This window comes from Ostrinia nubilalis, chromosome 11 (assembly GCF_963855985.1).
Source record: "Ostrinia nubilalis chromosome 11, ilOstNubi1.1, whole genome shotgun sequence".
Classification (NCBI taxonomy): Eukaryota; Metazoa; Arthropoda; class Insecta; order Lepidoptera; family Crambidae; genus Ostrinia; species Ostrinia nubilalis.
In genome coordinates this window covers 14,106,434-14,133,100 of record NC_087098.1, presented here as the reverse complement: position 1 = coordinate 14,133,100, position 26,667 = coordinate 14,106,434, and the positions used below count along the sequence as shown (strand labels likewise).

The following is a 26,667-nucleotide window of genomic DNA, read 5'->3' as shown; positions in this document are numbered from 1 at the left end:
TTATTATAAATTAAATTTTAATAAAACAATTCTCATGAAAAAACTCGATTTGTATTATAAGATATTTATAACTTTTCAACCTATCTTTCTTTCAGCATCAACCACCGAACTAAACCATCAACCAACATTCACTGTTGAACTCTTCTGCGCTGTGGCTGGTAAGGAAAATTAGGAACAAATTGTGTTTATCATACATAAATCTATACTTACATAAAATAATAAAAGCATACATTACAAATTGCTTATTTTAGTTTCTAAATTATAATGAAATAAGTTGCTTTTAAAACTTTGGATCTAAAAATATATCCTTGAAAGGTTTGCTAATTTCCAAAAAAATATTTTTATATGAATCCTAAGTTCCATAATTATTGAGGAATTGCTATGTTGTAGTAGGTAATATTATTATTCAAGTAGTTTAAGTAAGTTCAGTAAAAGTAAGTACCTACCTAACACTAAAATTTAGGTAAATAAATGTTTATCATAGTTACTGCAAAGTAACCATTAGAAACTGAATTCACCCCTATCTTATTGTAAAACTGGGCATGAATCGCTTATTATTTTGATTGCTTTGAATATTTCTTTACATTTTATCCATAAATCCATCTGAAGATTTGGAGCATCAGCTGTTTTTTTATTAGAACTAATTGCTAAACTAAAAGGGACATAACTAAAAATATTTTATATAATGAAGTTGAGAGATAATAGGACTAAAGTGCTTGAGACATTGTTAAAAGATTTTTTTCAATGATTGTCAAGAAGCCTAGGTAAGCAAGCTAGCAAGTAGGTATTTACTTTGTGTAAACCATTTATTCAGTAATTTGTACTTACATATTCTAGCTCTAATGAAATCAGAGCTTAACTGCTTTTTATTTCTTATTATAGGTGGGTATTTATTAATCATAATAATAATACCTATAGCAAGAAAATTTTATCTTTTTAATGAATTATATTACTTTTTTTCAATGTGTTTTTTGTAAGTAAATATTAAAATATCAATCTCTCAGACCTACCTAACTATTAATACCTTTTCTGAATATTGTTGTGTTAATTATTATGTTATTCATTCTAATGAGCTTTTGTTGAAGACTTGGGATTTTCTTTAGTTCTTGCCTGTGAGGTGAGTACCTATAAAGTAGGTAGGTAAGTAATAAGGCAGAACCACAAAAAAAAAACAAATATGCCTCAATAGATAAACTAATATATTTTTTTTTACCTTTATTGAAGTATTTTTAGTTTTGAACTTAATGTCATTTTTGTGTGACAAAATAATTTGCAACTTTTGCTGTCAAGATACAACTGTCAGTCAATTTGGTTTGGGATACTATCTAGGTAGCAAACAGATAATTGTGATTTAAAATTACTATTCTCCTTTAATCTTGATATAATGTTGTATATTTTGGTGTTGCAGAAATGAGGAGCAATTCAAGATGTGGGGAAGCCACAATATTCAAAGAAAAGTGTATTTTGTATGTGCATCATACAACATGGGAAAATTTAAAGGTGAGAAGTTTGGATAATGTTGTAATTAGTATTTACAGGTAAAATCCATATTTTAATTCATTATTGAGACATAAACTTCAGTAGCTAGGTGTTTACATAAATTTTTTTGTTCTTTATTGTTGGATTTAGGTGTTGGTAATTAAGTAAGTACCAAACTTGAAATAATTAATTTGATTAATATTTTAAAGCAAAAAATGCACCTACACAAGAAATAGCTATGTTTATATTAATTCGGTGTGACGTTAGACGTGACACAAATTAAATAATTGAACTGATACCGCTCATTACTTATTAGAACAACATTTTTACTTTTAGTTATTGCTTCAGTCTTTTTAGTAAATTGTATTGGCTAAATAATTTTGGAATTTTTGAAGTAAAAGTAATAGATACTTCACTTGGACTTATTTGTTACAAAATATTCGAACAAAATTGGTCATTGGATTTTTTAAAACGCCACAATTAACCTTAACAAATATTGATCTTATAAGTTTATAAGCGAATACTTAGACATTAATAGAATTATCTTTCCATACTAACTGCTAATACGGCTGTACATAAACTGTTACATTTATTAATAAAATATACCTATATTGGTCGGTCTAACCCAATTCGTTCGTTCGTTCGTTTCAGCCAAATGACGTCCACTGCTGGACAAAGGCCTCCCCCAAGGTTTTCCACAATGAACGGTCCTGCGCTGCCCGCATCCAGGCTCTTCCCGCGACCTTTACCAGATCGTCGGTCCACCTAGTAGGAGGCCTGCCCACGCTACGTTTTCCAGCCCGTGGTCGCCACTCGAGAAACTAACCCAATTATTACAAATGATTTTACATAAGTAATTATTTACAAGTCGATCTAGTAATGATTTTGTCTTAAAATTACTATTCTTTTAATTAATTTTGTATGTTGATAACCTATCTGCAAATTTATTAGGAAAATGTTGATAGGTTTAGCAGCAGCCTTATAAAGCAACAAACGAACCAGCTAAATTCATTTTCTTTCTTTGAACATTTTGAAGAAAAGAGAAGCATATTTGGTTTAATAAATTAAAATATTGTGTGACTAGCACTAGGTAATTAGCTATGTGCTGTCTTGCTAAAATAAATTTCAGCGATTCAGAAAACTAGCGGAATTTATGCATCAGTATGCATTTTTAGGCCCAAATTTTTCAATTTAGTCATGATAGGTATAAATAGATAGGCAGATAGATTTTAAATGAATGCCGTCTATCGCAGTGTAGGTTACGTATTAGGTACCGATAATTAAAATGGTTAAGTTAAAACTAATGCATAAAATCGACTGTGCATCGAACTTGTTTACGCGATCATTAAAATTAAAATAGGTAAATTCTTTTAGAAACCTATCTTGTGGCCAAAATTCTCTAAGCATTTTTATAAGCTGTGCTTTGTCTAAGTACAGCTGTCAAACAGTACAGTAACGCGTTGTTTTGCTACGTAGAACGGAACGCAGAATGTTGATAACTTTGCTTTGTATTTTATATCACTACCTTGCGCTGCGATTGTTTTTGATAAAAGGTTAATTTTATTGAAAGTTATATAAATTGCTTAGTAAATTAATTTTAAGTTTACATACTTGTCTATGATAGTGATAAACCTACATAACCTATAAAGTACATACTTCATTATCTTACCTATGGCTATACCGGAAGTTTTGAACTTTTTATGTACTTTTATTTTTCATATGTTGTGAAAAACTAGGTTACGTTTAGAAAATATTAAAACATAATTTTCAATTTATTTGTTTAATCGTGAAAGTGGCAATTTTTTTATATTGGAAACTTATTGGAATAATTACTTACTTAGTCGTTTCACTACTTTTTTCAATAATTTATTTGTTCTACTCGTAAATGAAGTATTACTGATAAAAGGAAGGGTTTTTATTAATAATTGATAGTATCCTAATTCAGGAATCTATTGTAAATGCTACCGAATAAACCAGTTAAATATTTGAGTATCTTTTCGACTTTACCGCGCAAGTACCACCTAGTTCAAGGACAGCGTAATCTTTCTCTTTCATTTTTACTATGTTTTGCTGAGACAGCGATATAATTACTGTGTCTATGGCGTTTCGTCAGTTCAGTTTGTGTCGCGGAATACGAGCGTTTACTTACTACCTACTCCAGTCAAATAATGTTTTTGGCTATATTCCGCCATTAACCTGATACAATGCTTTGTTTAAATTATGAACAGTGATGTTGTGAACATTTGAACCCTGTAGAAAAAACAGTGTCATTCCAATAGTGAGCAAATAAGTGTCTTCGAAGTGTATCATTTCCTGTTTCTATCGTACAGAAACAAGCAACTGCGACCGCTAGCGTACTCTTTTCGTTATCACGTGGGTCAAATTTCGAATTAGTATGTGCCTAAATAGAATAAATTTCTCACATTGGTAAACAAATTGTGTTGAGTGATGAAAATGTGTTGTGTGGATAGACAAAGACCGGACTGTAATCCGTCATAAACGTTGTTTTTCAGAAGCGCGCCGAACTGCAGTCGGGCCGTCTGTGTTGGCTCGTTATGGAGCCGGCGGGAGACTGATTATTCGGAGAATGTGCTCTTTGGATTGCGGTTTAGTGCAGTGCATAATAGTGTCAGTGTTGTGAACGGTTTAAAATCGTGAGTGTTACATAAGGGTGGGATGTGCTTACTAAAGAGCCCGCCCTGACCCGTCGGGCGCCGGCGTCCGCGGCGGGCAACGCGCGTGTCATGGCTCCTGCGCTCTCAGTCACACCTGGAGAGGCCCACACGTTCGACGCCGCCGAGGAAACTGATAAGCCCATCACGCACCGTAGACGGGCGCTCGCGTCCGTCGATAACCTCGCGATACCCATGGAGGAGGACGATATGGGTCTCCAAAACCAGCCTAGTCTTGCCAAAGATTCACAAGAGATGGAACAGATTCTTGTCGATTTGGGCAGCAGTGATCTTGCTCAAGTTGACTTACTTCAAGCTATCAAAACATTTGATAGTGGAGGAGATGGTTTATCAACAGGTGATGCGGATGCCATATTTCCACTAAGTGGCTTTGACTTGACCGAAACAACAGAATCTGAGAGTGATGCTGCAGAAGATCGCGTAAGAACCATGCAAGTACGCTTAGAACGTCGTTGTGCTTTCCTACAAAGAAGATTAAGAATACTTCAAGCCAAGACTATAGGAAAAAGAGTCTCCGAGGAAGCCGCTCAAAGCTTTGACAAGTGCATCAAAGGTGCTCGCAAGGAGGCAGTGGGCAGACCGGTGGGGTTCAAAGCCTTTTTGAAAAGAATAGAGACAATGTCTACATTGCAGGCGAGCGCATCCTCGCGGTCAGTGATTGGCCCTAAGTATTACCGTACAGGGAATTCAAAAGTTGATGCATCAAAATCGAATAGTGTGGGTATAGCTTCGGGGACCCTGGCTGGTCTGGAGGACACGGCTGGGGCGCTGCGGTCGCACCTCTCTGTGGTGAGGCACGAGCTGGACTCTGACGCCACGGCCTCATCATCTGGAGCAGAGAGCAATGATGAGGCTGTCACATACAACAATCCTCACCAACAGCAAATGCCTATGTAAGTTGTTTCACTTTCATATCTTATCAGAGGTTATTGCCCTCTACACCAAAATCGGGGAAATAGGAGGACTCACTAATGATGTGATTGTTGTGAATTAGTTTTAGAGTTATTAAACTCTGATGAAATGCTAGATTAAACCAACAATGAGCTAGTTTCAATGCTGTTGTTAACTATTGCATCATTCACTGCTGTTGCCATAACTGCTGTAGTGATATGCAAAAGTCCAATTAGGCTTGGCCCATTCAATTGAAGAATCAGATTATCATTTTATTTAGTTAGTTTTATTATGTAGTGTTTAACTGCATTAAAGTAATTTAAGGGCATGCCAATATTTTAGGTTAGCTTTTTGGTTTGTTTAAAGTTGTTTTGGAATTTGTTTACAAAACAAAATTATTTCCTTAAATTAGGTATTGAAAACCATTATTTACTAGAACATCCTATAAGGATCTAATTAGCTATTACACCTTTTGTAAATGTAAACAGAGGCTATAAATACTTGTAACTTTGAAGCCTTCAGGGCTAGTTATCCAGCTTATCATTTAACTTAAATTGAATGAAATCTAAACACCTAAAACTCCACTAAAGTGACCTGATAAATGAATATAAAAAAGGAATGGTATGTGACCAAAGCTGTTAACTTTCCATATTTACATAGGATTAGCTTTGTGGATATAAGATTATAAATATTTGGCAATAATAATATTTATCAGGCCTATTGAATGTTACACAAAAATGCATAGGCTTCTAAGAGATAAGATAAGAAACCAGTCCCTTAGCTTTTTATGCCAGATTTCATCAAGGTTATGTTCTGCCATGCCATTATTTAAAAAAGACTATATCACTTGGCTACACTATGCTGTGTGAAATCCAATTCCCTTTGCTGTGATTTTCCCTATCATTTTTTAAATAAATACAGTAGAATCTCGATTATCCGGACTTCGATTATCCGGATATCCGATTGTCCGGATTCATTCTTCACGGTTTCTAATTACCGATTTAGGGTCTGGACCCATAAAAACGGAAGGCACCGCCACCGTAACACGGTACGGACGTCGTCTTAGTTCATTTTTAAAAGAAATGGATTCATCCAATGGTCTAAAATGTCGATTTTTAGACTCTAAATGATGTATTGAAAACCCTTTCTATTGTAAAAAGTAAATTTTTGTTTGATTTTACTTTGAAATCGATTATCCGGATTTTCGATTATCCGGAACACCCCTGGTTTTAATTGATCCGGATAATCGGGATTCTACTGTATTAACATTTACTTAGGTGAAAGTATATTTTATGTAGATTTTCTCTTAGTGCTTATTGGATTTAATTGTAATTATCATTTTATGTGATGATTAAATAATACAAATACATATAAATACTGGCATTGCCATCTATGTGATAAAAATAATATCATTTTTCAATTCAAAGTTTTCCTCATAATACAATACTTGTCATTACAATCTAGTGTACTTGATGTTAGATAGTTTGTAGGCAGACTTGAAAAGGTTAGCTATAATATCCTTGAATGGGCAGAATTACATTCTAATATCACCTGTAATTCAAGGCTATTTAAAATCTAAATCAACAATATTAGTATTCCAAAAATTAATTGTTTTTTCTTATAAATAAATAAATACTTTGAATGATCTAAATATGTTTTATATTGTTGTTAATTTGTATTTATTCAAATGGCCACCTACTCATTATAATTAGTTTATATTTTAATAACAATACATGCATAGGGCACAAAATATGATCATTCCATTGAAAAAAAGTACATTTTAAAGACTTGACTTCTTAAAAAGGAAAAACATTGTAATTTGTAAGTATAGTTTTTACTATTTTCTTATTAAATTTATATGTCTTCTTAAAGGTAGTCAAATGATCCTAATATTTTGCACATCAATACCATGCATCACATAGATAACTCATAAAAGGCAAATTTCAGCTTCCAGTTTAATTATGTATGAAAATTCTTATGGCACAATGATTTCCCACATATTTACTGTGCTATGAAAAACTCTTACAACAATTAATGCTTCAAATACACAGCATAGGTTTATGTTCAGTCAGGGGTTATATATTTTTAAATTGATTCATACTAGATAGATAAAAAAAAATTGTGAATCTGATACTAGGTAGGCATTTTTATGTAGTAATTTAGTTTGTTTCAGCCAAATTACGTCCACTTCTGGACAAAGGCCTCCCCCAAGGATTTCCATAACGACCGATCCTGCGCTGCCCGCATCCAGGCTTTTCACGTGACCTTCACCAGATCGTCGGTCCACCTAGAGCAGTGGTTCTTAACCTTTGAGTCATGAGGGACCATTTTACCAAAGAAGAACGGTCACGCCCCATACAAAAAAAACCCAGACCCGACAGAAACGAGACATACCTCAGTTTTTTTGTCATGTCTTAATTAGTTAAATTATATATTTTTTATATTCGAAATCTATGTATAACACCAAAATATTACCCATTGTTTTTGTTCAATCAAAAAAAAAATGCCTATTTATCATCAAAATTGGTAAATGTATGTACCTAAATGTCTATTACAGCTGCTATGGAATGTATCTAGGTGACCTGGAGATACAGTCGGATTATACAGGGTGGAATCGATAAGTGACTTCACTCGATTATTTCTAAACTATGTAAGATATCGAAAAACTAGTTACTGATTCTGAAAGTGCTTCACGAGCTCTTTCAAATGGTACCAATAATAGGGTACAGATTATGGAAGCTGGTAACATTGATTTTTTTGATTTTGTAACTTATTATTGTTTCCACCCTGTATAATCCGGCTGTATATCCAGGTCATCTAGATACATTCCATAGCAGCTGTAATAGACATTTAGGTACATACATTTACCAATTTTGGTGATAAATAGGCATTTTGTATTAGTTTTTGTATAATGCCTGAACAAAAACAAAGGGTAATATTTTGGTGTTATACATAGATTTCGAATATAAAAAATATATGATTTAACTAATTAAGACATGACAAAAAAACTGAGGTATGTCTCGTTTCTGTCGGGCCTGGGTCACAGATGACCGTTCTTCTTTCTGTCTTGTCAGGGAACACCTCATAATCAGTCAAAACCAGTTTGACTGCAAAAATCAGTAAAAAGTGGTTTTGACCAAGGTGTGCAAGTGCACTTCGTGGACCACTTGGAATGCCTCCAGGGACCACCAGTGGTCCGCGGACCACCGGTTAAGAACCACTGATCTAGAGGGAGGCCTGCACAATTCAGTTCAACTGTATTAAATCCAAATCAAATGTATTTTCTTGACTCTTCAATAAAACAGATATTTTATGTACTTCTAAAATCGGTCATCATCGCCAGTACCAGAGTAAATACAAATGAGTAGGTCATCTTCATAGAAACGCACGGGCGCGGTTTGTATGTGAGCGCGCCAACACGTAGCGGGGAGCCAGTCGTGGTTGCGCCGAATTTTGACAGTGTGTGCGTGCGCGCCGCATACGTATATTGACGCGCTCACATACAAACCGCGCTCGGTGCGTTTCTATGAAGATGACCTACTCATTTGTATTTACTCTGCCAGTACACTGGATGTAAAACTCTGACGTCATTGCAGAGAGAAACGCGCGCTCTGGTCGTATCAGAAGTCGCGGTCGTCGGTGGCGTCCCGCTGGTGCTGGCTGCAGGCCCAGATACAGGAGCTGGAGTACAAGATCCGCCAGCACACCGAGCTGCACAAACAGGTGCGTGGTTGTAGTAAATCAGGGTTTCTCAAACTTTCGGCTTCACGAAACCCTGTTACAAGTTTCCGGGGGACAGCTTACCTACCCCTTCTTCTTATCGTGTCGACAACAAACCTACACAGTGTCAGCCGAAAACTCCGCTACAAGAGTGGCGTTGTCAGCAGCATTAATTAAATCCTCCTGCGTGCAGTTGCTCGGGCATTTAGGGCACGACATCATGCGCTTCATCGAACCCCTAAACTAGCTATTTAAGTCCCCCAGGGGAGTCAATTTTACGAGTAATTTTTGACAATATTTCAACCTTAATTCTGCCACCATTGCGTAAATCTTGAACCCCCTGGCGTCGAATGGCGATACCTTAGGGGTTCGCGTACCCCACTTTGAGAAACCCTGTAGTAGACTGGAGCAATAGGACTAGGGACTTTTACAAAACATGTGTCATTAATCATCATACACCAACGTCCGTATAAAGGCGGCAGCGCGCTGGTGCTGCGTGGTTACTCGAAAAACGTTATCCGAAGTTTCGAATGTTGCTATCCCTCTCACACAAAGCGAGATGCCAGCGCGAGCGACGGTGACAGATAGACCCGAAACTACGTAAACGGTGTTTCGGAGTAGCCCCGCTGGCTACGAGCGAGATACAAGATCCGCCAGCACCAAGCTGCACAAACAGGATCGTGGTTACTTTGGGCTGTAGCCACAGCCATAGACACAAGTGTAGGCGCGTGGGACAACAGTCCCACATGTTTTGTAACAACACAGCATGTGTCATACACTAACGTCCGTATAAAGGAAAGACAGCTTCGCTCCTCGATAGAGACAAGCGATCGAGACAGAGACCGCGACCGTTAGGCCCAGTTTCCAAGGCGGAGTGGAGCAGAGAAGTGCTTTGAATAACAAATCAGATTCTTCTCGGCTCCACCTTGGTGGAAACTGGGCCTTACTTGACTTTAGGCAATTTATAAGCGAGCGAGACAGTCAGGAGACGAGAGACCTAACCAATCTCTTGTCTCGGTCGTTTATCTATAAGACGGATCTAATCGCCGCCTGAAAACAATGCCATAGATTATGTGATGGGTTAAAGTTGATCCAACCAGTCAAAAGCTTCAATCTATTATTGAGATTGTAGCTTTACAAAAATATCCGCGCTAATAGACTGTCAATTTCAATCACTCGTATTTCGTAACTTGACTGAAACAGTAAACTGTCTCAGAGATCCCAAGATTATTCCACATTGCAATCAAAGATATGTTTACTCAAATTACGGTGTCAATGTTAGTCGGCCTTATTGGTCGCAAGATTGCGAAAGTCTATTAGCACGATAACTTCGATAACATGGGTATTTCGTACCCATCTGGCAAACAAACTACAAACACGTGTAAAAAAAGAGCTTCTGAAAAAACCGACCGACGAAGCACGGAATCAACTTTCCATCAGGTCACTGTTCAGTATTTCAAACTGCCAGTTTTCAGTATTTTCATTTTATCTACATATTTTTCACCTGGGAATTGAATCGAATCGAACCGAAGGAGGAACGTGTACAATCTCTAATATAGCGAAAGGTCAGCGCCATTGTGCTGGTTAGCAAAGAACGCAATAAATGTGTTTTTAACAAAGTATTATTATATTTCATGCGTTATTTAGAGAGTAGAGTAATATTATTTTGATAGAGCATGTATGAGCTACCTTAGTAGCCTGAATACCCATAAGAACTGGTTTTTTAACTTATAATAAGAGAAAGTGTCAAAAAAGTTCCCATTTCGATGGGATCGCCCACAACATGGCATATACGCATTCTATGCTCTCGCCGTGTAGTAGTTAATTGTACTTGTTAAATTGCAGCTAAAGTACATTTAAAACGTGAATAGTATAAAAACATTTTCATAATATTAAATGTTTTGAAAAACGTAACTTTCTCTACTATTGCTATTAGTTGTTACATGTAACAGATGCTTATTTTCATTCAAAGTTTCTATGTATTAACGATATCAGCATTTAATTCAACTTTGTCTTTCCTTTTTCTCTTATTCAAAGAACCGGTTCTTATGTGTTTTCAGGCAAATAAAGCTTGTTGAGACATGTTCTATGGGTATCAAGGTCAGGAGGGTTCGTCTTATTGCACAATATTTCATCATCTCAAACTCAAATATTCAGTTGGGTTCGAAATTTATTGATGCGGGGGACTACTTGTAGTTGGAAATATATTCTGTTTTGTCTATATTTTCAGTTCGTGATCGAAAAAAATAGGTTATATTGCAGGAATATTGCGTGATCTGTAAAAAATGCATTCGATCGCCGTCAGGCGGCAGACGACGGAGAATAACTTCTATTAGTCGATCTTTTTTGAAATAGTATAATAGCCCACTGAAAAATATCATTTATGTATTCAGTTTATAAATCATGACAATCCATTCTTACAAAATCGTTTGTCTTGACCGATTGACTGATGTAAATTCTCTTTCTATGATCTGAGTGTAAAACGCACTCGTTTAATGCAACCGAGTCTAGAAAGCTGAAATTCGGTACATTGTTTTGTTTTATGAAATGTAGAATTCTCCATTTATGAGGATACATAAAAGATTCTTGATTAATTAGTAGTGAAAATCAATATTCAGAATGTATTCCAAGTTCTTGACTGGACTGAAATCCAAGTTTCTATTTTGATTCGCATCGTTTCGTTATACGGGTATATCAAATCAAAATCTTACGTAATGTTATGTAACGTATCATTAAATTAAATACATAGAAGAAAGCTTACAAAATTCATCTGCGTAATAAATTCGCACTTCAGAGATTACAGTTCAGCCGGAACATTCGTTAGTTGTGTTATCAGTTAACCTTATTGCCTTGTTAAAGGTTTAACCAAAACTTATTACGGGATCAAGTCTTTCCCAATTAATCAGATTCAATTTCCGTGCGATCGGAGCTGGCGGGGCCGGGATTGTTTTATCCAATCATCGTCGCCGACAGTTGCATTGCACGCACATGTCGCATAAGCGCGTCCACTGTACGGTTTGAGCCTTGAGGTCTGTTTTGATCTAGATTCTAGAAAATATTCCGTGATTTAAGTGGGAATGTTTGTCTCTCTCAATTATGCATGCAGTCTACCTAGAATGGATGTGATAAATATAGTTTCCCTGGATACCACTGAATGTATTATTTTGTTAGCGAAATCACAGAATAATAATAAGTACTGCGAAATGTCTGTTTCTTTTAGATATTAAACCAATTAAAAGCTGTATAAATATAGTTGTTGGCCAGCAAGAATGGCTAAAATTGTATTTTCATTTTGTCCAATAGGAACACTGAGAATCATGCTCCCCCTTTTTACCCTAATGTGCCGTCTAAAGGATTAGTAGGGCTACTCCGAAACGCTGTTTATGTAGTTTCGGGTTACTACCACCGTTGCACATGCTGGCAACTCGCTTTGCGTGACAGTATCTATGTCCTACGAGGTCGTAGGCCGCGTCACAACAATACTTACTGTAGAGATGTACTGTTGTGGTCTCTTCCAGACGATCACGTCGACGTCGTAGGCGGTGCTCAGACACTTTAGACTCTAGTATCTAGTTATTCCGAACCATTAGTCTGTTGTCTCCTATAAACGCCGTAGACATCGTACAGCGTCTACGTCCTACGAGGTCGTAGGCCGCGTCACAACAATACTTACTGTAGAGATGTACTGTGGTGGTCTCTTTCAGATGTGGACGTCGTTTAGGCAGCGTTCAGACGCGAAAAGAACGTCTTGACGCTGAAGTCGAATGTCGCGTATATTTAATAGGAGACAGTTTTAAACAAAACGTCTTCTTTACCTTAGGTTCGCGAACCCAAAGGCCCGGTTCAGTTCGAGAGTGAGCCAGTAGGCTACGAGGGCAGCTTGCCGGGCGCGTACTGTTGTGGTCTCTTTCACGTTGACGTCGTCGTAGGCAGCATTCAGACGCGTTAAGGAACGTTTGACGCTGACCGTCGGACGCGTATAGAGTTTAGTAATAGGAGACTGTAGCCAGTGACGTAATTTTACCATCCGAGGCCCGTGGCAAATTCTGTACACGGGGTCCTTGGCGTATCTAGGATTTTTCTAGTCAGGGGGCCTGAAGAATCGCGATGCCCCATCGTGTCAGGGGCCCGTGGCATTTTGCTAGCCCTGCCAGCTTTGCTGTAGCCTTTAACGAAACGTCTTAACCGCAGGTCCGCGAAGCCAAAGGCGCGATTCAGTTCGAGGGTGAGCCGGTAGGCTACGAGGGCAGCTTGCCGGGAACATCGGACGACGGCGAGACGTGCGCGCGCGTCCGGCCGCTGCGTCGCGACACATTCAAGAAGCGCAAGCTGCTGCAGATGCACAATCTGCACCTCGCCACCAGTAAAGCTGCGAAACCTTCCGACATCAGGTGAGTGGAGGTTTTACATTATTTTGTTGGTAGGAGACATCTGACATAGTGGTCAAAGCCCAATTAGACCAAAATTCAGGAACTTATGAACGTCAAAATAAATGAAAGAAAAAAAGGGGCTCTCTAAAGGTAGCATTCGGATCAAGACGACCGCGACGCGAGACCGCGACTCGAGACCGCGACCGGCGACCGGTCGCAGGTCGCAGTGCGACAGCTACTTACGAATCTTCGCGACACGAGTCGTGCGACCCATACGAAACTCAGTATGTTTGCAGTCACTAAACTAAACGGTTGTATTCCATCCATCTGTAAACAATAAAAATAAGTACCTTTTCTAATAAAAATATGTATCATTTGAACTTACTTGTTTTATTTAATGCTTTTCCAATTTTTTCCCAAATATTGTCTCTCACAGTATTATCTTTATAAGCTTGAAGTCTCGTATCGAATACAGGTGCGTTTTTACTTACTAATTCTATTAAAATTTCGTCTTCGTGCGAAGAAAACACGGCCATTTTGCATCTGTCGCGTCACGGCACTGCCTTGTGAGCGACCGAGTCGCGCGACGCAAGTAGCCGGCAGGCCACGCCCACACGTCGCGCGACTCGGTTGCTTGCATCCGTCTGCACTTCCTATTAATTCATATAAAGCAGTGGGTCGCGGTCGCCGGTCGCGGTCTCGAGTCGCGGTCTCGCGTCGCGGTCGTCTTGATCCGAATGCTACCTTTAGTCGGATCAAGACGACCGCGACGCGAGACCGCGACTCGAGACCGCGACCCACTGCTTTATATGAATTAATAGGAAGTGCTGACGGATGCAAGCGACCGAGTCGCGCGACGTGTGGGCGTGGCCTGCCGGCTACTTGCGTCGCGCGACTCGGTCGCTCACAAGGCAGTGCCGTGACGCGACAGATGCAAAATGGCCGTGTTTTCTTCGCACGAAGACGAAATTTTAATAGAATTAGTAAGTTTCGTATGGATCGCACGACTCGTGTCGCGAAGATTCGTAAAGGTAGCATTCGGATCAAGACGACCGCGACGCGAGACCGCGACTCGAGACCGCGACCGGCGACCGCGACCCACTGCTTTATATGAATTAATAGGAAGTGCTGACGGATGCAAGCGACCGAGTCGCGCGACGTGTGGGCGTGGCCTGCCGGCTACTTGCGTCGCGCGACTCGGTCGCTCACAAGGCAGTGCCGTGGCGCGACAGATGCAAAATGGCCGTGTTTTCTTCGCACGAAGACGAAATTTTAATAGAATTAGTAAGTAAAAACGCACCTGTATTCGATACGAGACTTCAAGCTTTTAAAGATAATACAGTGAGAGACAATATTTGGGAAAAAATTGGAAAAGCATTAAATAAAACAAGTAAGTTCAAATGATACATATTTTTGTAGGGACGGGGCTTCGCAAGGAAATGCACTTTCTTCAATGATACGTTTATTTTTCTTCAATTTAATACAGAGCTACAACTTTGTCCGTAACCGTCGTGCCGCCATGTCCTTTTTTCCTTCCCTCTCACTCACTCCTATCGCTCTCTCGTTCACTCAGTGTTGCAATCCTACATTCGGCCATCCTGATACAATGTCTGGCCTCAGACATCCATACAAGAAACATAGAACCTTTCGTACCACGCAATCAACCACAACCCACATTCAATCATCACTTTCATTACCTAATTGCATTCATAATTCACGACCTTTAACATGCTTATGTATATCTAATTTGTACAATTAGAGCAAATAGTTAATCCTATGCTTACAGTGGATCACGGCCCAATATGCAAAGCACTATTATTAATTTAATAAAGACATATCAAAACATTTCCAAAACTAAGATAAATATTAAACTGAACTTACATAATTTGGTAATTTTATTATGTATAAGGTATAGGCACCAATAAAATATTTCTAGTTACAGTTATACAGACCAACCCAGTCCTAAAATGACCAACATTTTCAAGAAAGAAGCAGTTACAATCAAATTATTTTTGTGTTGTAAGTTATTATTATTACAAAAAGATTAGTAACATGACAAATACTACATATTTCAACAGTAAAGGTAAAGTATTACATTGTATAGGTTGTTTACAATTGACATAAATATCACTTAAAATGTTATAGGTACTTTTAAGGGCAAAACAATAAAGTAACAACAATGATACAGTAATGATGACAGTGTTTCATTCACATAAACCTTTCATCCATCCACTTGCTTACCTTATTCTTCAATCCTCAAGTGGCATTGGCCACTTTTTCATCTGGTCGGCTGAACTAGATGTTCTGTTGGGCCCCTCAGCGTTGATGTCTACCTTTTCTACATCATAGCGGTCTTTTCGTTTCGATTTGGTTACACGGTAGGGACCTAAAAACTTCGGCCTTAGCTTCAGTCCTGCTCCAAATTGTGTCCTTTTAATAGCCACGAGATCTCCAACCTGATACTCAGAACTAGGCTTTCTATTTCTATTAAACGTTTTCTTATTTTCTTCCTCAACCTTGAGAATTTGTTCTTTTGCCCTAATTCTTAATTCTTCTCTGTCCTTGTTATATTCGTCTAACTCTTCCTGTCTCAATACTTCTAGGACTTTTAAGTCTTCTCTCGATCTCATTTGAGTGCCGATCATGAGCTGAAACGGAGAAGTGTTTATACTTCTTTGATAGGTGCTATTCAAGGCTCTCTGCACCCGATTCACATGTCTGTACCACATTGATGGATTCTCAACACACAGCTTCCTCAACACTGACAAAATAGTTCGGTGCAGTCTTTCAACCTGACCGTTTCCTCTAGGTACCCCTGTGGTTATGGTGATGTGTTGAATATCCTCTTCCCGGCAAAAATCTTGAAAATCACCACTTGTGAAGGCAGTTCCACGGTCACTAACTATTCTGACTGGATTTCCAAAGTGTTGTTGATGTATCTTTAGCTTATCTATGGTCTCTTTGCTGGTGGTGCTTTTAGTCGGGAACAACCATGTGAATTTGGTAAATGCATCCACAACGGTCAGTATGTAGTTATACAGCTTCCGCGTCTCAGTCAAGGGTCCCACATGGTCTACATGGAGTGTATGCAGCGGTATGCCTTCCTTTTCTATTGGATTGAGGTAACCTTCTTGCTTACCCGCTTTTCTGGTTGCAAGTATACATGGTATACATGAAACAGCAAAGTTTTGTAATTTCTTTTCCAGGTCTTTTATGTAATAATCCTTCATAATCAATTCCTTCATTTTTCTCACAGAAAAATGACCATTGCTATGCACCTGTTTAATAATCTCATTCTCTAGACACCTTGGTATGACCAGCAGCTTTTGTTCTCCCTTGTAAAGAAGTCCATTATCAATCCAATAATCTAGATAAGAACTACTATGCAATACCTCACATATGGCTTTTAATCCTTCGTCGTTCTGCTGAGCCATTCTTATCTGATCATGAAGACTGTTGGTTACAATTGTCATACAGGGATTTCGGCTGAGTGCATCTGCATGCTGCATCTTCGATCCTGGTCGATGTTCAACTTCATAGTCAAATTGATCCAAAAACAAAACCCAGCGAGCCACTTTAGGTGTCAAATCCCTTTTCCTCAATGTCGCTTCAAATGCTTGACAGTCTGTAACAATCTTAAAATGAATTCCATACAAATAGATACGAAATTTCTTTAATCCTTCTATTATTGCCAATGCTTCCAACTCATAACTCGAGTACTTACATTCAGCATCACTCGTTCTTTTGCTCATGTAATATACGGGATGCCATCCATCTATGTGCAGCTGAAGCAGTATAGCAGAATATGCAATGGAGGATGCATCAGTGTGTAGTTCTGTAGGTAATTTAGCATCATATATTTTCAACACCGGACCTTCTCCAAGTCTTTTCTTCAAATTTTCAAAAGCAATGAGCTGCTCATCTTCAAGCTTGAAAGATGAGTCCTTCCGTAACAAGTCTGTGAGTGGCTTCGCCACCATTGCGTAGTTTTCAATATACTTTCTAAAATATGAGGTCAGCCCGAGAAAGCTGCGTACCTGCTTTACTGAAGTCGGCTTAGGAAAGCGTAGAACAGCATCAATTTTCTCTGGAGTAGGTCTAACCTCACCATTCTTTATTCTATGACCCAAGTATTCAATTTCTTGACTTATCAAATTTGCTTTCTTCCAGTTGATTTCTAGTCCATATTCCTCTGCGATTAAAAGCACGCTTTTAAGTCGTTGGACAGCCTGGGCCTCATCTTTAGCTGGAATCAACAGATCGTCGATGAATATCATAAGTTCACCCTTTACTAACAGATCCCTGAATATTATTGAGATAAATCTCATGAAATATTTGGGACATATTGATAGTCCGAATGGAGCACGCAAAAATTCAAACTGGCCATGGTGGGTAACAAAAGATGTATAAGGAATCGAATCCTCACTTATTTTCAAATGAAAGAATCCGTTTTTCAGGTCTAGCACACTGTACACCTTAGCATCTTTCAGCTTATCAATTAGATCCTCAATGATAGGCAAAGGGAATTCATCTTTTACAATTTTCTTATTTAACATTCTATAATCAATACATACACGGGTGGAACCATCCTTTTTCTTCACAAGCACCAGGGGACTACTATATTCAGAATAACTCACCCTAATGATTCCATTGTCTAACCACTCAGACACCTGTTGCTCCACTATGTCTTGCTCTATAAGTGATAATCTGCGAGGTCGTTGGACCACAGGAACGTCGTCCTTCAGTACTATCTTCAGTTGTAGTGGCACCTCCTTGACTTGTTGAGGCTTGTAGTTTTCCACACATTGGATCACCCCTTGTCTTAAGTTATGATCTGCCATGGGACCTACAACAGAATCAACAGAACACGTATTGCTAACATAACAACCTAACTGAGTCCACTCTTTATTGACAAACCTCACAGATCCTCCATTCATCATTACTGTAACATTATTCAGAAATTCTTGCCCGATTATCGCATCATACGGAACAAAATTCCTACTTATTACATGAAATATTACATTATCGTAGTATTGTCCATCGATACACAAACGCAGCTGGCATTTCCCAGACGATCGGACGGTTGTTAGTCCGATTCCTGAAAGTGTGATGTCATCTTGTTCACATTCCGGACTACCAATCGCGTCGTAAACGTCCGAGGCTAGGATGTTCACATCACTTCCCGAATCTATTAACGTTTTTACGCTGTGTCCACCTATTTTAGCCGTCAATATCGGTTTCTTCAATGATTTACAGTGTTTGTTTACCACTTGCATAACTTCACTCACTGACAGGTCGTCGCTGTCACTGTCATTATGGCTGCCATAGACAACCGAGGCCATCTTGGATTCGTCGTTCACCGTTCGCCCGCCCGGAGCGCCACCGTCGTCCGCTGGAGTGAAGTTAGCCGCGTCACTGCTCACCGTTCCGAACATCGCTCTCTTCGCCGAAATTGCGTTTTGCTGTTGGTAGCCTTGCCTTGCCTTTCCGAAGTTGCCCGACGACTCACGATGTTTCACGACAGCTGGATTCTTCGTGACTTGGGTACATGTCGAACCAACATGGCCGAATTCATTGCACTTGAAGCATTTTAGGCCTTTATTCTTGTGTGGGCAGTTGGCAGATGCATGACCCACGTCGCCACAGCCGTAACACCTGATGCGCCGGTGACCTTGCCGCCCTTGCTGCTGCTTGGATGACTCCGCTTCATTTCTTGGCACTGACGATTTTTGCATCTTACTCACGATGGTTTCGTAGATCTTCAGCTTTTCTTTCAGATCGGAGTAAGTGGTTACGCCGTACAGCATCATCTTGTTTGTCTCGATGTCAACAATTCCGTCCACTATATATTTGATGGCAACGTAATCCGGCATCTTGCCACGTTTGCCCAGCTCTTTCATAATCAACATGTAGTCGAGGCATGTTTCATCCACTCGCCTCTTTCTAGCGCTCATGAGCTCGTGGATGGCCTTTACATCGACCGTATCTGGGAATTCTTTAGTAATTGCGGCCTTCAAATCGTCCCAGCTCTTGAATGGACGTTCAGCTCGGAGCCATAGTTGCGCAGTGCCCGTAAGCGACCGTCGCGCCACCAGTAGCTGCTGCAACGGGGACCAACCAAATATTTCGGCGTTGCTCTCGACGTCTTCGACCCAACGCGTCACGGGATAGGTGCTATCCCTCCCGCTATATCTAGGTACCAACTCCGCCGTCATTTGTAACATATGGGTCGGGTTATGTGGGATGCTGTCTTCAGCACAGTCTTCGTAATCGTCTTGCCGGCTTTTGCGTCGCTCTTTACCGTAGTTCGGCATGTTTTCGTCGTTGATTCCGTCTGAATCACACACCGGTACAATGGCGTCGTAATGGCGTAGTCGTTGAACACGCGTGCTCGTACTTTTGAGATGGGATTTTCCCGCGAAGTACACCGTCCACCGCGAAGATAACTATCCCGGACGAGCCCCCAAAATTTGTAGGGACGGGGCTTCGCAAGGAAATGCACTTTCTTCAATGATACGTTTATTTTTCTTCAATTTAATACAGAGCTACAACTTTGTCCGTAACCGTCGTGCCGCCATGTCCTTTTTTCCTTCCCTCTCACTCACTCCTATCGCTCTCTCGTTCACTCAGTGTTGCAATCCTACATTTTTATTAGAAAAGGTACTTATTTTTATTGTTTACAGATGGATGGAATACAACCGTTTAGTTTAGTAACTGCAAACATACTGAGTTTCGTATGGGTCGCACGACTCGTGTCGCGAAGATTCGTAAGTAGCTGTCGCTCTGCGACCTGCGACCGGTCGCCGGTCGCGGTCTCGAGTCGCGGTCTCGCGTCGCGGTCGTCTTGATCCGAATGCTATCTTAAGTAGCTGTCGCCCTGCGACCTGCGACCGGTTGCCTGTCGCGGTCTAGGGTCGTGGTCTCTCGTCGCGGTCGTCTTGATCCGAATGCTATCTTAATAGTCCGCGCGCTCCTCTCCTCTGCTCTACTCTGGCTTTCTTGATTCTGGCTGGGCTAGCGTCAGTGACTGATATCATGTTGTAACTTAACGATGTGCTACTTATCTTACCCAGCGTGGGATGTCCACCCACAAGGACGACCTCATATAGGTAGCAAGAAGGCGCTGGACGCAGGCTGCTACCAACCGTGCTATTTGGAAGTCATTGGGGGAAGCCAATGTTCAGCAGTGGACGTCCTGTGGCTGAAATGATGATGTAGTTGTAGATGATGGGGCTTCCCCATCCCCATTCGAAATAACGACCGACTTATCGACCAATGAAAATGCTACTTACGCCTGTATTCACAAACGATGCTTGCTTAAGTGAAGCAGAAAATCTAACACACAGCGTTGAATAGATCTCTGTGATTGGTTCATATTTATTTATTTATTTATTTACACTTTTGCACATACAATTGTACAGTGGCGGACTTAATGCCAGGTGGCATTATCTGCCAGTCAACCACAGGTCGAGTAGAGAGACTAAGGCGGTGCAATAAATATGACGTTTAATTAATATACTTACATAGCATTAGATAAAATAAATAACATAAGAATACATATTAATATAATAGACATACATCTAAATACATAAACATAATAATAATATTGGCGTACACAAAACACATGTCAGAGATAAGAAAAAAGTTTTAGTCTTTAAAATAATTGCGCAGAGCCTTTTTAAATGTAAATTTGGAGGTTGCTTTTCGCAAATTCGCCGGAAGGCCGTTCCAGAGCCGTACTGCTGAGACTGAGAAGGAGTCAGACATGAAGCCGGAGGTGTGGCGAGGGGTGACAAGCTGAAGAGTCTGACTAGAGCGAAGATTTCTGTTGTGAGTAGAATGAAGGTACTGGAACCTCTCTTTTAGATAAGGTGGAGAGTCAGGATTGAAGAGAATTGAGTGAAGCATACAGAGAGAACGAATGTTTCTACGCTGTCTAATGGGAAGCCATCCAAGCTGTGAGCGAAAAGACGAGATGTGGTCAAACTTGCGGAGGCCGAAAATAAATCTGATGCAGTTGTTCAGGAGGCGGTCCAACTTGTTCAGGAGTTCCTGTGAGATGTCCGTACAACATATGTCACCATAATCAATGATAGGCAGGATCAGGGACCGCACAAGCAAGGTCTTTGTGCTGGAGGGTAGAAAGTTTTTGAAGCGGTACAGTGCCCGCAGTGTACCAATCACCTTTCTGCTGGTTTCCTTGACATGCTGAGACCAACTCAGAGTGCTATCAATGACGAGTCCAAGATTTTTCACACACGGAGAATAGTTAACAACAACTCCGTCAAAGACAACACTAGGAGCCGATCCCAGATCCAATTTAGCCAGCTGCCTAGAGCCCCCCAGCACTATCGCCTGACACTTGCCAGGATTGACCCTTACTCCGAACCTACCCGACCAATCTGCAATACTGCGAAGGTCTGAATTTAGCTGCGAGACTGCATCAGAAATATTAGAGGGGTCAGCTTGTACGTAGAGTTGGAGGTCGTCAGCGTAGAGATGAAAGGATGAAGAAAGGTGAGAAGTTAGGATGTTAATGAAGACAGAAAAAAGGATGGGTGAGAGTATACCTCCTTGAGGCACGCCGGTTGCAAGATCTCTCCATTCCGAGCATGTTCGACCGACTCGCACCGCCTGTCTCCGACCGCAGAGATAAGATGAGAACCATTCCGCAGCCGATGGAGAGACTCCAAGGTGGGATAGAATGGCAAGAAGGATGTCATGGTCCACCGTGTTGAAAGCGTTTGAGAAGTCTATTAAGACTAGTACAGTAACCCGTGACTCCTCCATGCCAGCCCTGACATCATCCACTATTTTTAGGAGTGCAGTTGTAGTGCTATGTCCTGGGCGGAAGCCAGACTGAAATTGGCTAAGGAGACGGTTTTCGAGTACAAATTTTGAAAATTGTTTGTGAGCTGCCGCTTCAAGAACTTTAGAAAGAAAGGGTAGAATGGAGATAGGACGAAATTGGTTTAAGGTGGTAGGGTTGGAGAGTTTGGGCAACGGAATGACATGAGCCAGACGCCAAGCGGAAGGGAAACACCCACTGTCAAAGGAGGAGTTAATGACATGGGTGATGACAGGAAGTAAGTTATCCAGGATCATGAGTATCATCGCTCTACTAACCTCATCCGGGCCTACAGCTTTCGATTTAATAGAGAGGATGATCTTTTTGGTCTCATCAACGGTGACAGGGGAGAATGAAAAGGAGCTATGTGTGGAAATAGGAAGAGAGTTTAAATAGGAGATCGTAGAGAGCTTAGTAGTGACGTCCAAAAGAGTGGCCGAGGAGAAGTGTATATTCAGCTCGTTGGGAGTGAAAGTTGAGGAAGGAGTAATACAAGATGCCTTGCCAAGACCAAGTGATTTTAAAAATTTCCAGACGTCAGAACTAGAAGAGGAGAGCACGTTATCATGGAAATAACGGCGTTTCGCTGCTCTAGTTAAGTTGTTGCAACGGTTCCTGGCACGTTTGTACGCGCTCCACCTATCACTAGATCGATTATCCTTAAAGCTGCGGAATGCCCGATCACGTTTCGCCATTGCCGCACGCACTGCGCTAGTAATCCAAGGGGCCGGTGGGCGTTTAACGCGAACGGATCGCAGCGGGGCATGCACGTCAAACAGCTGCAGTATTAGGCCATTAAGAATACTGACTTTACTATCAATATCATCATCATATGTCAGTCTGTGCGTCCACGCGCACTGTGAGACCTCATAGTAATGTTTCTGAATACGTGCGTTACGGCACTGGCTCATTTAAGTGCTATAGTTATACTTCATCATCATCAACAGCCCTACAGTCCACTGCTGGACTGTGAGCCTCCTCCACTATAATTGGACGTGGACAGTGCCATCATGCAGCGCTGGACACGCGTCCATCTTACTAAAGACACCAAATTGTCGTTCGTTAATTGTGTTTAGGTTACTGTGTGATTTACTAACCATAGTTTATAAGACCTTTGTTACTAACACTTTTATGGGCTATGCCTGAAATAAATACCTTTTATTTTATTTTTTTATTTATTTTATAGTGGAGAGTTTTGCTTGGCTAAGTTTATATTGTAGCACATTGTACCAAACTGTACCAATCTCCAGGTGTTCGTGCGAGTACAAAGTGGAGAGTTGCGGCGTGTGCACGGGCCGCGCCGAGCCGCTGCAGCCCGCGCCGCCCGCCAGCACGCTGCCGCCCGCCGTGCGCGTGGCGCGCGTCGCGCCCGCCTACCACCCCGTGCTCAGCGACGCGCAGGGTGAGCGCTTAGGATAGGATGTTCCAAGAGCCAGATGAAACGCCACTACACATTCTCACAGACAGCGGAGCTTGCACCTAGGCAAACATCTAACAGGCTTCCACATACCAAACGCGGGTAAGAAGCAGTGCGGGTCAGTTGCAGCGCGGCAGTAGACAGTGCCTACCTGCTATAGTCTGGTCTGTGAGCACGTAGAATCCCGTCCAATGACCCCAAGCCGCCCATCCTTGTCGCTCGCGCGTAATTATGTTGCTGTCGCGCTCGCACACTCACTGCGGGCGCGCGTCGCACAGTCGCGACGGCAATATAATTACGCGTGAGCGATAAGGATGGGTAGCTTGGTGTCATTGGACGGGATTCTACGTGCGCGCCGAGCCGCTGCAGCCCGCGCCGCCCGCCAGCACGCTGCCGCCCGCCGTGCGCGTGGCGCGCGTCGCGCCCGCCTACCACCCCGTGCTGAGCGACGTGCAGGGTGAGTGCTTAGGATAGGGTTCCAAGAGGCAGATGAAACGCCACTAAAGCCTGGTCCTGATCCTGGCGATATGTTTTACATCTTGTGGGCTTAGGATGTGTTTGCCCAGGTGCAAGCTCCGCTTGCGCATCAAAGGTCCGCAGTCGGTGAGAATGTGTAAAGCCTGGTCCGTAAGCACGTAGAATTTTGTCCAATGACCCCAAGCTACCCATCCTTATCGCTCGCGCGTAATGAGGGCTATCGTTTTTATACTTAACAGTTGGCACCCTTGGCGATTGACAGGACCTTACTCTACAGTGGCGCCATCTTGATGAGTGCAAATGCGATAGTCCTCCTACCACTTTAGCGCTCACAAGTTGGCGCCACTGTCTTCGCTACTAGCAAGTGACAGGACCTTACTCTACAGTGGCGCTAACTGGTGAGCGCTAAAACGATGGCCCTCATTATGTTGCTGTCGCGCTCGCACACTCACTGCGGGCGCGCGTCGCACAGTCGCGACAGCATAATTACGCGTGAGCGATAAGGATGGGTAGCTTGGGGTCATTGGACGGGATTCTACGTGCTCACCGAGCCGCTGCAGCCCGCGCCGCCCGCCAGCACGCTGCCGCCCGCCGTGCGCGTGGCGCGCGTCGTGCCCGCCTACCACCCCGTGCTGAGCGACGCGCAGGGTGAGTGCTTAGGATAGGATGTTCCAAGAGGCAGATGAAACGCCACTAAAGCCTGGTCCGTGAGCACGTAGAATCCCGTCCAATGACCCCAAGCTACCCATCCTTATCGCTCGCGCGTAATGAGGGCTATCGTTTTTATACTTAACAGTTGGCACCCCTGGCGATTGACAGGACCTTACTCTACAGTGGCGCCATCTTGATGAGTGCAAATGCGATAGTCCTCCTACCACTTTCGCGCTCACCAGTTGGTGCGACTGTCTTCGCTACTAGCAAGTGACAGGACCTCACTCTACAGTGGCGCTAACTGGTGAGCGCTAAAACGATAGCCCTCATTATGTTGCTGTCGCGCTCGCACACTCACTGCGGGCGCGCATCGCACAGTCGCGACAGCAATATAATTACGCGTGAGCGATAAGGATGGGTAGCTTGGGGTCATTGGACGGGATTCTACGTGCTCACGGACCAGGCTTTACCACCCCGTGCTCAGCGACGCGCAGGGTGAGTGTGCTATTAGCATAGTCCGTCCGGCTATCAGCATAGTCCGTCCGGCTATCAGCATAGTCCGTCCGCTATCAGCATAGTCCGTCCGGCTATCAGCATAGTCCGTCCGGCTATCAGCATAGTCCGTCCGGCTATCAGCATAGTCCGTCCGCTATCAGCATAGTCCGTCCGGCTATCAGCATAGTCCGTCCGGCTATCAGCATAGTCCGTCCGCTATCAGCATAGTCCGTCCGGCTATCAGCATAGTCCGTCCGGCTATCAGCATAGTCCGTCCGCTATCAGCATAGTCCGTCCGGCTATCAGCATAGTCCGTCCGGCTATCAGCATAGTCCGTCCGCTATCAGCATAGTCCGTCCGGCTATCAGCATAGTCCGTCCGCTATCAGCATAGTGCCGGGGTTAGTAGTAAAAACGGGGTGAGTGCACGCGTGCCCAGTACTAGGGGAGAGCTGCGGCGTGCGCGCGTCGCGCCCGCCTACCACCCCGTGCTCAGCGACGCGCAGGGTGAGTGCTTAGTACAGGGTGTTCCAAGAGGCAGATGAAACGCCACTACACATTCTCACAGACAGCGGAGCTTGCACCTAGGCAAACATCCAAAAGGCTTCCACATACCAAACGCGGGTCAGAAGCAGTGCGGGTCAGTTGCAGCGCGGCAGTAGACAGTGCCTACCTGCTACAGTCTGGTCTGTGAGCACGTAGAATTTTGTCCAATGACCCCAAGCTACCCATCCTTATCGCTCGCACGTAATTATGTTGCTGTCGCGCTCGCACACTCACTGCGGGCGCGCGTCTCACAGTCGCGACAGCAATATACATAATTACGCGTGAGCGATAAGGATGGGTAGCTTGGGGTCATTGGACGGGATTCTACGTGCTCACGGACCAGGCTTTACCACCCCGTGCTGAGCGACGCGCAGGGTGAGTGCCGCACTTTGGCGCTTTCACTTTTAGGTGATTTAGCAGCGCGACAAACGCGCGACAGACGCGCTGCCGAAAATTTCATACTATGTGACAGCGCATGCATGCCTTCAGATTATATAAAAACGCGACTGCCGCGCTGCAGTCACGCTACTAAACGCCCTAATGTGAAAGCGCTCTAAGGGCCCTGGCCCACGGCGACTTTTTGTAGTGATACTGTCGCGCGTTTCGTAAACAAGCTACAGCATCGCAACTAACGCGCGTTAGTCACATTTTAGGACCTTTAAAGGGGGGCGCGGGCCATCTGTGTACTTAAGTATAAGAAAGAAAAAGAATCGAATCGAAGTACTAACACGATTTTGGAACAATATTATCCAAAATTGAACACGTATGAACACTTTATAAGATCACCACATGCCATAATGGACAGCAGTCGCTAACCAATCTATTTCTTCTTGCAGACATACCCGAGTCAGTCCACGTGTCAGCGCTAGTGTCGCGCTCGTGGTTCCGACCGCGCGCCGGGCCGGGCCGGCCGCGCGGCGCGCACCACGCGGCCCTACCGCGCGCGCACGCGCAGGCCCCAGCCCAGCCGCCCAGCAGGCTCCACAAGAAACACCCCACGCGTGAGTAACGGCTCCACAAACACTAGGTCAGTCCACGTGTCAGCGCTAGTGTCGCGCTCGTGGTTCCGACCGCGCGCCGG

The 26,667-nt window shown here is 42.5% G+C and overlaps 1 protein-coding gene across 1 annotated transcript; it reads left to right on the top strand.

Moving 5' to 3' along the window:
* The first annotated feature begins 102 nt into the window (after window positions 1-102).
* Window positions 103-26,595, top strand: LOC135075939 (uncharacterized). The gene is made up of 9 exons (XM_063970386.1): window positions 103-158; window positions 1,409-1,500; window positions 3,993-5,065; window positions 8,660-8,786; window positions 12,975-13,174; window positions 23,252-23,403; window positions 23,732-23,875; window positions 24,400-24,543; window positions 26,423-26,595. Exons 3-9 carry the CDS (start codon window positions 4,224-4,226, stop codon window positions 26,593-26,595), a joined length of 1,782 nt encoding a protein of 593 aa, XP_063826456.1. The 5' UTR covers window positions 103-158; window positions 1,409-1,500; window positions 3,993-4,223.
* Window positions 26,596-26,667: the final 72 nt, after the last annotated feature.

Excerpts from the sequence above, each read along its gene's own strand:
- LOC135075939 (XM_063970386.1), top strand. The coding sequence starts at position 4,224 with ATGGCTCCTGCGCTCTCAGTCACACCTGGAGAGGCCCACACGTTCGAC. Across the intron at positions 5,066-8,659 it reads CACCAACAGCAAATGCCTAT|AGAGAAACGCGCGCTCTGGT; the intron begins GTAAGTTGTTTC and ends ACGTCATTGCAG. Across the intron at positions 13,175-23,251 it reads GCGAAACCTTCCGACATCAG|GTGTTCGTGCGAGTACAAAG; the intron begins GTGAGTGGAGGT and ends ACCAATCTCCAG.